The sequence below is a fragment of the Ictidomys tridecemlineatus genome, chromosome 2 (genome assembly GCF_052094955.1).
Source record: "Ictidomys tridecemlineatus isolate mIctTri1 chromosome 2, mIctTri1.hap1, whole genome shotgun sequence".
Taxonomy (NCBI): domain Eukaryota; kingdom Metazoa; phylum Chordata; class Mammalia; order Rodentia; family Sciuridae; genus Ictidomys; species Ictidomys tridecemlineatus.
The window spans coordinates 459,407-471,911 of NC_135478.1; the positions used below are offsets into that span (position 1 = coordinate 459,407).

The window sequence follows — 12,505 nt, forward strand, 5'->3', positions numbered from 1 at the left end:
AAGAGGGAGAGAGAGAGGAGAGAGAGGGAGGGAGAGAGGGAGGGAGAGAGGAGAGAGAGAGAGGAAGAGAGGGAAGAGGAGGAGAGGAGGAGGCAGAGGAGAGGGAGAAGGAGAGAGAGGGAGGGAGAGAGAGAGGGAGAGAGGAGAGAGAGAGGAGGAGAGGGAGAGAGAGAGGAGAGAGGAGAGGGAGAGAGAGAGGAGAGAGGAGAGGGAGAGAGAGAAGGAGAGGGAGAGAGAGAGGAGGAGAGAGAGGAGGAGAGGGAGAGAGAGAAGAGGAGAAGAGAGAGGGAGAGAGGAGGAGAGGGAAGAGGAGGAGAGGAGGAGACAGAGGAGGAGAGGGAGAGAGAGAGGAGGAGAGAGAGGGAGGGAGAGAGGGAGGGAGAGAGAGAGGGAGAGAGGAGAGAGAGAGGAGGAGAGGGAGAGAGAGAGGAGAGAGGAGAGGGAGAGAGAGAGGAGAGAGGAGAGGGAGAGAGAGAGGAGAGAGAGGGAGGGAGAGAGGGAGGGAGAGAGGAGAGAGGGAGAGGAGGAGAGGGAAGAGGAGGAGAGGAGGAGGCAGAGGAGAGGGAGAGGGCACTTTCTCAGGCAAGAGTCTCAGGGAAATGTGGGGACTGGTGACGTCCCACAAAGCTGAACCTGTTCCTATGACGCCACCGTACAGAGAACACTGGGTCTCAGAGCAGTCATGTTGGTGGCGGAACCCAGCATCGACACACTTATCCACCATAGCATATGCGAACATAGTATACAAATGGTGCTCAATAAGTGTACTCCCCAGACATGGCCTCCACATGCACGAGGCCCTGGGTTTACCCCAGCCTCCAGCAAGATACAGGGTTGTGTATACAGTGGGTGCTCCCCACGCTCTCCAGTCACGTCAAGGAAACAGAGTGGGGACTTGAAGGGAGGGCAAGACAAATCGGTGTGTGTCTGACCAAGCCAGGGGCACTGATTGAGCGCCGGCTGTGTGCAGGCTCTGGGAGACAGGACAGCAGCTCCCAGAGATGAGGGGTCCCCACCCAGGGGCGGGCCGGGTGGCTCCCTGCCCACACCTGCCCAGCCAGGGGACGTTGGTCAACAGCCTTGGCTGTGGCCCCCCGGGGAGCGGGAGGAGTGGGGCCCAGGCCCTCCCGGAGCTGAGTCCTCCCATCAGCCCAGCCAGGCGGCCAGGAAGGGCTGGACCGGAGGGAGCCTGGCCGGGAAGCCTCGGGGCCAGGGGCCCACCAGGTCTCAGGGCCAGGCGGACTTCCAGGCCAGGGACACCGCTGCACCCTGGTGAACAGAATGGCCCTGTGACGTAAACAGGATCGTGTATACATTCAACAGATTGTGGGGTTCGGGCCGAACCCAGGGGCTCCACGCGAGCTGCACCCCGCACCGTGTTTTCTGTTTTGAGAGGGTCTCACCGAGTTGCCCAGGCTGGCCCTGAGCGAGTGACCCTCCTGCCTCAGCTTCCAAGGGGCAGGGTGACAGGCCCGGCCTGAGCCTGGCCCAGCCACGGCCATCTGGGCCAGCCCCCCCTCCTCAGCCCTGGTGCCGAGGACAGGAAGTTGGGCAACACAACGGCCTCCCTGTGTGGGCCTATAAGAGGGCAGGGGGTCTGCTGGGACAGAGACCGGCAGCCCTGGCCCACCATGACCCACAGCTGCGGAGCCCACAGCCCTGCCCTCGCTTCAGTCCTGCTGGCCTTGCTGCTGGGCGGTGAGTGACCCTGGATGTCCTTTACCACCTTCTCACTGGGCACCAAACCTGGGTCTCCTCCTTCTCATGGGGTGGTAAAAGTCAGGACTGAAACCCCAGAAAAGGAGACAGAAGTTCTCAGTGGAGAGGTCACACCTGGTGCCAGAGCCGGGATTTGTGAATCTGGGGTGACACCCTGACTGCGCCTGGGCCCCACAGTCCCCCGCCGTGCCTCAGTGTCCTCCCTCGTGGGTTTCTGTGGGGTCCATGGGCAGAGTGGCCAGGTGGCAGGGACTCACGGCTGGCCACTCCTGCTCCCACCCCATGTGTCTCCAGGCCCAGTGCTGGCCTCGGAGATCGTGGGTGGCCGGCCAGCCCGGCCCCACGCGTGGCCCTTCATGGTGTCTCTGCAGAGACGGGGAGGCCACTTCTGTGGCGCCTCCCTCATCGCCAGGAACTTCGTCATGTCGGCGGCGCACTGTGTGAATGGCCTGTGAGTGTCCACCCCGGGACGGGCAGTGGGGCCAGGCTGGGCTCCCCAGGCCGTGCAGGTCCCACAGCCACCCACGGCGGCCTGCTGCCCCCCCCCTCGCTGCAGGAACTTCCGGTCGGTGCAGGTGGTGCTGGGTGCCCACGATCTGCGGCGGCGCGAGCCCTCCCGGCAGGTCTTCTCTGTCCAGCGGGTCTTTGAGAACGGCTTTGACGCCACGCGCCTGCTGAACGACATCGTGATCCTCCAGGTGACCCAGCAGGACAGGTGCCGCGGCTCGAGGCTCCGAGGCCGGACAAGTCACGGGCCAGCCAGGGCCCAGGGTGATGGGCCTGGCCCCAGCAGGGCACTGGCCCTGCCCAGTCTTGCCCTGTACAGGAGCCCGGCCCGGGCAGCTTCAGCAAGCAAGTCAGCGCCTGGTCTCCAGCCCCCGTCTGCTGGAGCAGGGCGGTGGCAGAGGGACCCAGCTCTGGTTGCTCCCTGGGGAGTTGTCAGGATGGGGCACAGCTTGCCGTACTGAGCACCTACTGTTTACCATGGTCTCACTTCCTAGCTGGGAGCACCGAGCAGAGGGCAGGGCGCAGCTTGCTGGGTGGTGGAGCCACCGCGCAGCCTCCTTGACACCTGCTGTTCTGTCCCTGCGGCAGCTCAATGGGTCTGCCACCATCGATGACCACGTGCAGGTGGCCCAGCTGCCCGCCCAGGATCGCGGTGTGGGCCACGGGACGCCCTGCCTGGCCATGGGCTGGGGCAGGCTGGGCACGAACCGAGGGACACCCAGCGTCCTACAGGAACTCAACGTGACAGTGGTGACGACCCTCTGCCGCCGCCGTGTCAACGTGTGCACGCTTGTGCCGCGCCGGCAGGCCGGCATCTGCTTCGTAGGTGCCCCGGGCTCCTCTGCCCACCACCCCACGCTGCCTGGGCCACTTCCCGCCCGGAAGGGCAGTGGGAGGGCCGGAGGCCCGCGGTCCAGCCTCCCGACCTCGGTCTTCTCCACAGGGGGACTCTGGCGGCCCCCTGGTCTGCAACGGGCTGGTCCAGGGCATCGACTCCTTCATCCGGGGAGGCTGCGGCTCCGGGCTGTACCCCGACGCCTTTGCCCCAGTGGCGAAATTCGCCGACTGGATCAACTCTGTCATCCGCAGCCCCACGGACGGCCCGCTTCCCCACCCCAGGCACCCTGTGAGCAGGACCCACTAAGAGGACCACCCCTGCCGCCCGGCTGGGCCACCCCACCCCATTTCCTCACCCGGCAAAATAAAAGTCCTGTCTGTGGAAGGCGTCTCCCTGCAGCCTGGAGAGAGCGCTGGGGGAGGTGGGAGTGGCACGGCCTCCAGGGGCCCCAGGAAACGCCTGCTTCCCAGCCAGGACCCCCTCGGGGGCTCCGCTGTCCCCGCTAGGCACCCGCCTGTTGGAGGCTCGGGCAGGGGTCACAGCAGCAGGGCAGCGGTCTCTCCAGCCTCCAGGCCACTGCTGGGTGGAGGGGCAGAGACCAGGGGCAGAGCCGGGCGGTGCTCTCCTGCTCTGCGACACGGGGCAGGTGGCCATGGTCCTCTGACCTGATGGCTAGTGCTGAGGCTGGGTGGTGTCAGGGAGGGCGTCCGGGCAGCCGAGCTGGGCCCTGCTCCCACCCTGGCTGGCTTCCGGGTTCCCAGGGCAGCGGAACACCTCCCTCTGGGGAGTGTGCAGAGGAGCCCCGGGCGGCCAGGAGGGAGGACACCCCATCCAGCCAGCAGAGGAGAGAAGTGCCCAGGAGGAGGGGACAGCTCCCCTCCCTCTGTCCCAGGTCCCTCTGTCGGGAACCTTTCCTCTTCTTTAAAAAACAATCTCTTAGGGGCTAAGGATAGAGCTGAGTTGGTAGAGCGCTGGCCTTGTGTGCACCAGGCCCTGGCACCTCACACGTGCTAGGCAAGCGCTCTACCACTGGGCCCCAGCCCAGCTCCCTTCCTTTCTCCTTGGTGCTGGGGATGGACCTGGGGCTGGGTGTGCCCGACAAGCATCCCCCCAGCCACCCTGTGGACTCAGGGCCCGCCCCTCCCTGGCAAGAATTCCTGGCCAGGCAGTGGGGATCCTCACCCTGCCCCTTCCCCTGGGCCCAGCTGTCCCAGGCTCAGTTGAAGTTCTCAGTGCATGGGCAGGTCACACTGTACCCCCATGTGTGCAACAGCCTGTCTCCAGAGAGCAGGCAGGGGGCAGCGTCCACACCCCAGTCTCTGCCCAGAGGTTGACCACCACTCTGCCCCAGAGGGCACAGCTCAGAGTCCCCTCTCCACCCTGCCCCAGAGGGCACAGCTCAGGGCCCTCCCTCCACCCTGCCCCAGAGGGCACGGCTCAGGGTCCTCCCTCCACCCTGCCCCAGAGGGCACGGCTCAGGGTCCCCTCTCCACCCTGCCCCAGAGGGCACGGCTCAGGGTCCCCCCTCCACCCTGCCCCAGAGGGCACGGCTCAGGGTCCCCTCTCCACCCTGCCCCAGAGGGCACAGCTCAGGGTCCCCTCTCCACCCTGCCCCAGAGGGCACAGCTCAGAGTCCCCTCTCCACCCTGCCCCAGAGGGCACGGCTCAGGGTCCTCCCTCCACCCTGCCCCAGAGGGCACGGCTCAGGGTCCCCTCTCCACCCTGCCCCAGAGGGCACGGCTCAGGGTCCCCTCTCCACCCTGCCCCAGAGGGCACGGCTCAGGGTCCCCTCTCCACCCTGCCCCAGAGGGCACAGCTCAGAGTCCCCTCTCCACCCTGCCCCAGAGGGCACGGCTCAGGGTCCCCCCTCCACCCTGCCCCAGAGGGCACGGCTCAGGGTCCCCTCTCCACCCTGCCCCAGAGGGCACAGCTCAGGGTCCCCTCTCCACCCTGCCCCAGAGGGCACAGCTCAGAGTCCCCTCTCCACCCTGCCCCAGAGGGCACGGCTCAGGGTCCTCCCTCCACCCTGCCCCAGAGGGCACGGCTCAGGGTCCCCTCTCCACCCTGCCCCAGAGGGCAGAGCTCAGGGTCCTCTCTCCACCCTGCCCCAGAGGGCACGGCTCAGGGTCCCCTCTCCACCCTGCCCCAGAGGGCACGGCTCAGGGTCCCCCCTCCACCCTGCCCCAGAGGGCACGGCTCAGGGTCCCCTCTCCACCCTGCCCCAGAGGGCACAGCTCAGGGTCCCCTCTCCACCCTGCCCCAGAGGGCAGAGCTCAGGGTCCCCTCTCCACCCTGCCCCAGAGGGCACGGCTCAGGGTCCCCTCTCCACCCTGCCCCAGAGGGCACGGCTCAGGGTCCCCTCTCCACCCTGCCCCAGAGGGCACGGCTCAGGGTCCCCTCTCCACCCTGCCCCAGAGGGCACAGCTCAGGGCCCTCCCTCCACCCTGCCCCAGAGGGCACGGCTCAGGGTCCTCCCTCCACCCTGCCCCAGAGGGCACGGCTCAGGGCCCTCCCTCCACCCTGCCCCAGAGGGCACGGCTCAGGGCCCCCTCTCCACCCTGCCCCAGAGGGCACGGCTCAGGGTCCCCTCTCCACCCTGCCCCAGAGGGCACGGCTCAGGGTCCCCTCTCCACCCTGCCCCAGAGGGCACGGCTCAGGGTCCCCTCTCCACCCTGCCCCAGAGGGCACGGCTCAGGGCCCCCTCTCCACCCTGCCCCAGAGGGCACGGCTCAGGGCCCCCTCTCCACCCTGCCCCAGAGGGCACGGCTCAGTGTCCCCTCTCCACCCTGCCCCAGAGGGCACGGCTCAGTGTCCCCTCTCCACCCTGCCCCAGAGGGCACGGCTCAGGGTCCTCCCTCCACCCTGCCCCAGAGGGCACAGCTCAGGGTCCTCCCTCCACCCTGCCCCAGAGGGCACAGCTCAGGGCCCCCTCTCCACCCTGCCCCAGAGGGCACGGCTCAGGGTCCCCTCTCCACCCTGCCCCAGAGGGCACGGCTCAGTGTCCCCTCTCCACCCTGCCCCAGAGGGCACGGCTCAGGGCCCTCCCTCCACCCTGCCCCAGAGGGCACAGCTCAGAGTCCCCTCTCCACCCTGCCCCAGAGGGCACAGCTCAGGGCCCTCCCTCCACCCTGCCCCAGAGGGCACGGCTCAGGGTCCCCTCTCCACCCTGCCCCAGAGGGCACGGCTCAGGGTCCCCTCTCCACCCTGCCCCAGAGGGCACGGCTCAGGGTCCCCTCTCCACCCTGCCCCAGAGGGCACGGCTCAGGGTCCCCTCTCCACCCTGCCCCAGAGGGCACGGCTCAGGGTCCCCTCTCCACCCTGCCCCAGAGGGCACGGCTCAGGGTCCCCTCTCCACCCTGCCCCAGAGGGCACGGCTCAGGGTCCCCTCTCCACCCTGCCCAGAGGGCACGGCTCAGGGTCCTCCCTCCACCCTGCCCCAGAGGGCACAGCTCAGGGCCCTCCCTCCACCCTGCCCCAGAGGGCACGGCTCAGGGTCCTCCCTCCACCCTGCCCCAGAGGGCACGGCTCAGGGCCCTCCCTCCACCCTGCCCCAGAGGGCACGGCTCAGGGCCCCCTCTCCACCCTGCCCCAGAGGGCACGGCTCAGGGTCCTCCCTCCACCCTGCCCCAGAGGGCACGGCTCAGGGTCCTCCCTCCACCCTGCCCCAGAGGGCACGGCTCAGGGTCCCCCCTCCACCCTGCCCCAGAGGGCACGGCTCAGGGCCCCCTCTCCACCCTGCCCCAGAGGGCACGGCTCAGGGTCCTCCCTCCACCCTGCCCCAGAGGGCACGGCTCAGGGTCCTCCCTCCACCCTGCCCCAGAGGGCACGGCTCAGGGTCCCCTCTCCACCCTGCCCCAGAGGGCACGGCTCAGGGTCCTCCCTCCACCCTGCCCCAGAGGGCACAGCTCAGAGTCCCCTCTCCACCCTGCCCCAGAGGGCACGGCTCAGGGTCCCCTCTCCACCCTGCCCCAGAGGGCACGGCTCAGGGTCCCCTCTCCACCCTGCCCCAGAGGGCACGGCTCAGGGTCCCCTCTCCACCCTGCCCCAGAGGGCACGGCTCAGGGTCCCCTCTCCACCCTGCCCCAGAGGGCACAGCTCAGGGTCCTCCCTCCACCCTGCCCCAGAGGGCAGAGCTCAGGGTCCCCTCTCCACCCTGCCCCAGAGGGCACAGCTCAGGGTCCTCCCTCCACCCTGCCCCAGAGGGCAGAGCTCAGGGTCCCCTCTCCACCCTGCCCCAGAGGGCACGGCTCAGGGCCCTCCCTCCACCCTGCCCCAGAGGGCACGGCTCAGGGTCCCCTCTCCACCCTGCCCCAGAGGGCACGGCTCAGGGTCCCCTCTCCACCCTGCCCCAGAGGGCAGAGCTCAGGGTCCCCTCTCCACCCTGCCCCAGAGGGCAGAGCTCAGGGTCCCCTCTCCACCCTGCCCCAGAGGGCACAGCTCAGGGTCCCCTCTCCACCCTGCCCCAGAGGGCACGGCTCAGGGTCCTCCCTCCACCCTGCCCCAGAGGGCACGGCTCAGGGTCCCCTCTCCACCCTGCCCCAGAGGGCACGGCTCAGGGTCCCCTCTCCACCCTGCCTGCCCCAGAGGGCACGGCTCAGAGCCTGCTCAGCAGAACATGCCCACAGAGAGTAGCTGGGGAGGGAGCTCGTGATCCATGCTCAGTCAGCCAGAGGCAGCCCTGAGACTTTGGCTGTCCTGATGATTTAGAAGGGCCCAGGGAGCTGCTGGAGCACGTCTGGGGACCCTGGGACCACAACAGGGGAGTCTGGTGAGGAGAAAAGACATCAAAGAGAGGAGAAGCCAGAAGCAGACACCTGATGTTGGTCAGGCACCTGGATCAAGTCACACCTGAAGGCAGACCATGAATTTTCCATTTACTCTTCTTAATGAAAGCTGTGCCCAGTTTGACTTGGTTTTTCTGTCACTCATACCTAATGGTCTTTTCATCTGCTTCGTATGTGCCACCTTTCTAATAGTCCACTTGTTGGGGTTTTAGGCCCCAAGGCCACAGGGATGGGGACAGGACTGTTGGGTGACCTCCAGCCCCCACACCTGACCTTCTCTCCAAGTTGAAGGAGGAAGAAAGGGGAGGGTTGGACAGATGAAGTGGGTTGTTTACAAACCACAGCCTCCGGGTGCTATTGTGAAATCTGGGGCTGGAAGGACAAGGGTCAGGGGTTGAAGGGACAGGGGTTCAGGGGACAGGCGCTGAGGGTCCATCCCTCCTCTCCTTCTCCCGCCCACCCTAGGGGCCAGCCCCCTGCAGAGTCAGCCAGGCTGTGTGCTCTGGGTCTGGGGAGGGTGAGGTTCCAGAGGGCGAGTTCCCCTTTCCCTGCTGGACGAAGCCCAGCTGGCAGATGGTCAGCTCCGCCCCTCCACCCTCATAAAAGGGCCCAGAGGCCCCTGCCTGGGTCAGTGTTCACGCCACCGTGGTGTCATCATGCCAGGCTCTACGTGCCTGGCGTCTCTGGTCCTCCTGGGGGCCGCAGTGTGTGGTGAGTGGACCTGGGGATGTGCCCAGCCGACCATGGGGAGCCCACCAGGCCTGGGGGAGAACCCTGGAGTTGGGGCCAAGGACTCGCCAAGCACTGGGTCTGGTCTGAGCCGCCTCAGACTGGTGAGGCTGAAATTCTGCAGCGAAAACGAGTCTTTAGTGCCGGCCGGCCAGCCGGCCAGCTGCCAGGGGATAGGGCTGGTCAGCTCCCTTTCCAGGTTAATTCCAAGCCCTCGGGTCCAGGGTGTGGGGCTGGAAGTTGCCTCAGACCCCCTCACTCCGTAGGGCTCTGCCTTGGGCACTCTCTGCTGCTCCTGGGGCCCCACATGCCAGAGATGAGATTTCAGTTGAGGCGTCCATGGGTGCGGGCGTCGGAGGCTGGGCCTCTCTGGGGCGCTGTCCTCCTGTCCTCTCGCCCCCACAGCGGCCCAGCCTCGCGGTCGGATCCTGGGCGGCCGGGAAGCCGAGGCACATGCGCGGCCCTACCTGGCGTCCGTGCAAGTGGACGGCAAACACCGGTGCGGCGGCGTCTTGGTCACCGAGCAGTGGGTGCTGAGCGCTGCGCACTGCCTGGACGACGCGTGAGCAGCCACCGCCCGCGGGCCCAAGGACAGGTTTGCTGGCGGGTTCCGGAAGGGGAGGCCGCGGCACTGACCTGGTCCCGCGCCCCCAGGGCCGAAGGGAAGGTGCAGGTGCTCCTAGGCGCGCACTCACTATCACAGCCCGAACCCTCCAAGCACTGGTACGACGTGCGCCGAGCGGTACCCCACCCGGACAGCAGGCCGGACACCATCGACCACGACCTCCTCCTGCTGCAGGTCGGCGCAGGCCAGCCATGGTCTCTGTTGCTGCGCTGGGACGGTGTCCCACCCCGCTCTGACCCGCTTCCCCATCCCCACTCTAGTCACCTTCTCTCCGGTGGCGCGGAAACCCCACTCCGCTGCGCGCCCCCGTCGCGTCTTAGCCGCAGCCTCTCGCTTCGCGCCCGCGCGCGGCCCTGACGTCCACCTCTGCCCCATTCCAGCTGTCGGAAAAGGCGGCACTAGGCCCGGCCGTGCAGCCTTTGGCCCTGCAGCGCGAGGACCGCGACGTGGCGCCCGGCACACTCTGCGACGTGGCCGGCTGGGGCGTGGTCAGCCACGCTGGCCGCCGGCCTGACCGCCTGCAGCACGTGCTCTTGCCGGTGCTGGACCGCGCCACCTGCAACCTGCGCACGTACCACGACGGCGCCATCACCCCTCGAATGATGTGCGCGGAGAGCAACCGCCGCGACAGCTGCAGGGTGCGCGGGAAAGGGCGGGTTAGGAGAGAGGTGAGGTCCGGGACGGGAGTCGAGGGACAGACCCAGGACTGAAGGGCAGAAGTGTGGCTGGCGGGTGGGGAGAGCGGAGGGAGGGCGGGCCCACGGCATTCACGCTCCGCCCGCCCTGCAGGGCGACTCCGGAGGTCCGCTGGTGTGCCGGGGAGTGGTCGAGGGTGTGGTCACCTCGGGAGCGCGCGTGTGCGGCAACCGCAAGAAGCCGGGCATCTACACGCGCGTGGCGAGCTACAGGGCCTGGATCGACGGCGTGCTGGCAGAGGGCGCGGAGGCCTGAGCGGGCCCTACGACGAGGGGCACGAGGAGAGGGTAATAAAGAAGTTCGTTTCTATGTCCAGCATCTTTATTGAGCACCTGCCCCCAGGGAGACGCCCAGGGGCGTCCCCCAATCCCGGAGGCTCTTTCAGCACGGAAGCTGTCGGGTGTGGTTCCGGCATCGACCACACGGTGGCGCCCTGGCCCCTCCCGGGAAGCCGAGTGGTGGGGTACCCCTCTCCCACCAGCTCCCATCCGGCCCGCCCTCGGCTTTCCAGCGAAACGTGCAGGGTAGTTCTGTGGCGGTGGCTCAGAGACCGCTACAGTTGTTGCCTCACGACCTGCTGCGTGTCCCAAACGGGAAACAGGCTCAGGGGTCACACAAACTCCAGGAGGAGGCAGGGCTTTGAAGCCGTGGGATGCTGCAGGGCCGCATGATGAAGAAGCTGGGGTGTCCACTGGGGCCCCGTGTAGCTGGCAGCTCTACACAGCCTGCACCTCTAGAGACAACGGGGAGGTGACAGGACAGGACTCGGGCGCAGGCCACCCAGAGGAGCGGTGAGGGAGGCCCACAGCAGCAAGCTGGACATATAAAAGGAAGATCCTATGGTTTCCTTTTTGTTGAAAAGACCCCGGGTCTGAGGGGAAGTCCCGGACCGCGCTGGGAACGGAAGATCATATTGGAATCCGTGTCTTGGCTCACTGATTCTATGGAATGTTCACCCAGGAATTCTAGCCCTACACCAGTATCTGTTGAGCACCTACTGTGTGCCAGCCCTGGGATGGGGGCCAGAGACACAGCCGAGGTCCGGGCCTGCTCCTGAGGGGCTTGGCAAATCCCCCACAGTGTGGCATGTCATTAACGTGGCTGGCCCTGCAGCTGCCCAGCTGTCAACCCAGCCTGGGGTGGCAGCAGGCAGTCCTAGGTCTCCCAGGGAAGCTGCCAGCCTCAGGGGACTTGGGAAGACAATCCCTGGTGACAATGAGAAGGCAGCCCACAGCCTGCAAGCCCCCTCTTGGACACACGCCAAGGGCTGGTGGTCCCAGATTCACTTCCCCTGAACTCCCTTGTACCTTGTGGCGTGGGGCCGGGTGGCCTGGGAGGTCTTACAAAACAGCCCTGGGGCCAGGGGCCTTCAGAGCCCGCCTCTCCTCCCAGCAAGGGAGCACCCCGAGACATGCTGCCACTGCTACAGGCCCTGTTCCCAGTGGCCTGCGGCCACAGGCCTGAATCCCAACACAGACAGGGCCAGCCTGTCCAGCTCTAGACTCCCTGGCACCTTAGTCCCATCCTGCCATCAGTCTTAGCTCATGGACCATTCCAGAAAGAGCCGCGGGGTCAGGCCCCACAGTGCTCTCCCACCCCACCTCCTGGCCGATACTGGGCCAGGTGCCCAGGACAGACAGGCTTGACACAGCAACATGAAATGGCAGTTGTTCATCCAGGGACATCAACTCTCTTGGGCTTAGGGCTCCTGACTGTGGGCAGGGGAGGAGCCAGGAGAGAGGGGGTGGCCCATGCCAGCCCCACCCACTGCACCCAGGCCGCTGCAGGGGACCTGGTATCATGTGCAGGTGTCTGCTGGGCAGCCCAGGCCAGGGAGGATGCCTGCTGGAGGGAGGGGCCGGATGGAGGCCCTGTGGAAGGCCACCCAGATGCAAGTCATCTTGTGGGCTCTGTCCATCAGGCAGTGGCCCGGGCACTGTCGCCCATCCCAGGCCGCACCTTGGCCCAGGAGGCTGTCGCCTCACTCTGGTGGAGGCGGGTGGGGATGGGGTCTGCTGCCCATTCCTGCCCGCCCGGCAGTCCTGCAGCCACGGGTTGCCTAGCACCAGGCTCAGGAACCCCGCCAGGCGAGGGGCAGGCCAGGACCAAGTGCAGACAGCCATGCTGAGTTAGCCACTGCCCTCCTGGAGCCTTCCAGAAAGAAAACAAGCAAACCAATTATCACTCAGCAGGCAGCATGTCTGCAGGGCCTGCCCACCTGGGGGCAGCTGGCCCAGAGCACATAATGGACAGAAATGTTCCTTGCCAGAAGGCAGACCCCCTGGGGCATGAGGCAGAGCACTGGGAACCAGGGCCTGGGGCTAGCAGCACTAGTGCGGGGGAGGGGCTGGGGAGCAGGTGGGCAGAGCCCAAGGCAAGGACACACAGGGATGGAGGCTCCAGGCCTTCCCTCCACCCTCTGCCCCTTCTGGCCAACACAGACACCAGGGCCTGGTGGGCATCCATTTGATGACCGTAAATGCTGGCTGACCTCAGGACAGAGCAAGCGAGATGCCCCAGTGCGGTCCAGGGGCCCACAGTAACAACCGGGCCCGGGGACAGAAGGCCCGGCTCAGCCCTGTCCCAACCTCTGCTTGGAAGGGCCTT

General features: G+C 66.9%; 3 protein-coding genes across 3 annotated transcripts in view; 2 read left to right on the plus strand and 1 right to left on the minus strand.

The window, feature by feature from the left end:
• Nucleotides 1-9,600, minus strand: part of Plppr3 (phospholipid phosphatase related 3) — a 15,063-nt gene extending 5,463 nt beyond the window's left edge. The window contains exon 1 of the mRNA XM_078032257.1: nucleotides 9,467-9,600. Coding sequence (XP_077888383.1) covers nucleotides 9,467-9,577 — 111 coding nt within the window. The 5' untranslated portion in view covers nucleotides 9,578-9,600. The remainder of the gene's footprint in view (nucleotides 1-9,466) is intronic.
• Nucleotides 1,375-3,448, plus strand: LOC101961846 (neutrophil elastase). Its single transcript, XM_005332175.4, has 5 exons — nucleotides 1,375-1,698; nucleotides 2,014-2,170; nucleotides 2,276-2,417; nucleotides 2,815-3,048; nucleotides 3,170-3,448. Exons 1-5 carry the CDS (start codon nucleotides 1,632-1,634, stop codon nucleotides 3,368-3,370), a joined length of 801 nt encoding a protein of 266 aa, XP_005332232.2. The 5' UTR covers nucleotides 1,375-1,631; the 3' UTR covers nucleotides 3,371-3,448.
• Cfd (complement factor D) lies at nucleotides 8,366-10,207 on the plus strand. Its single transcript, XM_005331946.5, has 5 exons — nucleotides 8,366-8,559; nucleotides 8,983-9,139; nucleotides 9,232-9,376; nucleotides 9,583-9,840; nucleotides 9,992-10,207. The coding sequence occupies exons 1-5, from the start codon at nucleotides 8,505-8,507 to the stop codon at nucleotides 10,151-10,153; spliced, it is 777 nt and encodes a 258-aa protein (XP_005332003.2). The 5' UTR covers nucleotides 8,366-8,504; the 3' UTR covers nucleotides 10,154-10,207.
• The last annotated feature ends 2,298 nt before the right edge of the window (nucleotides 10,208-12,505 follow it).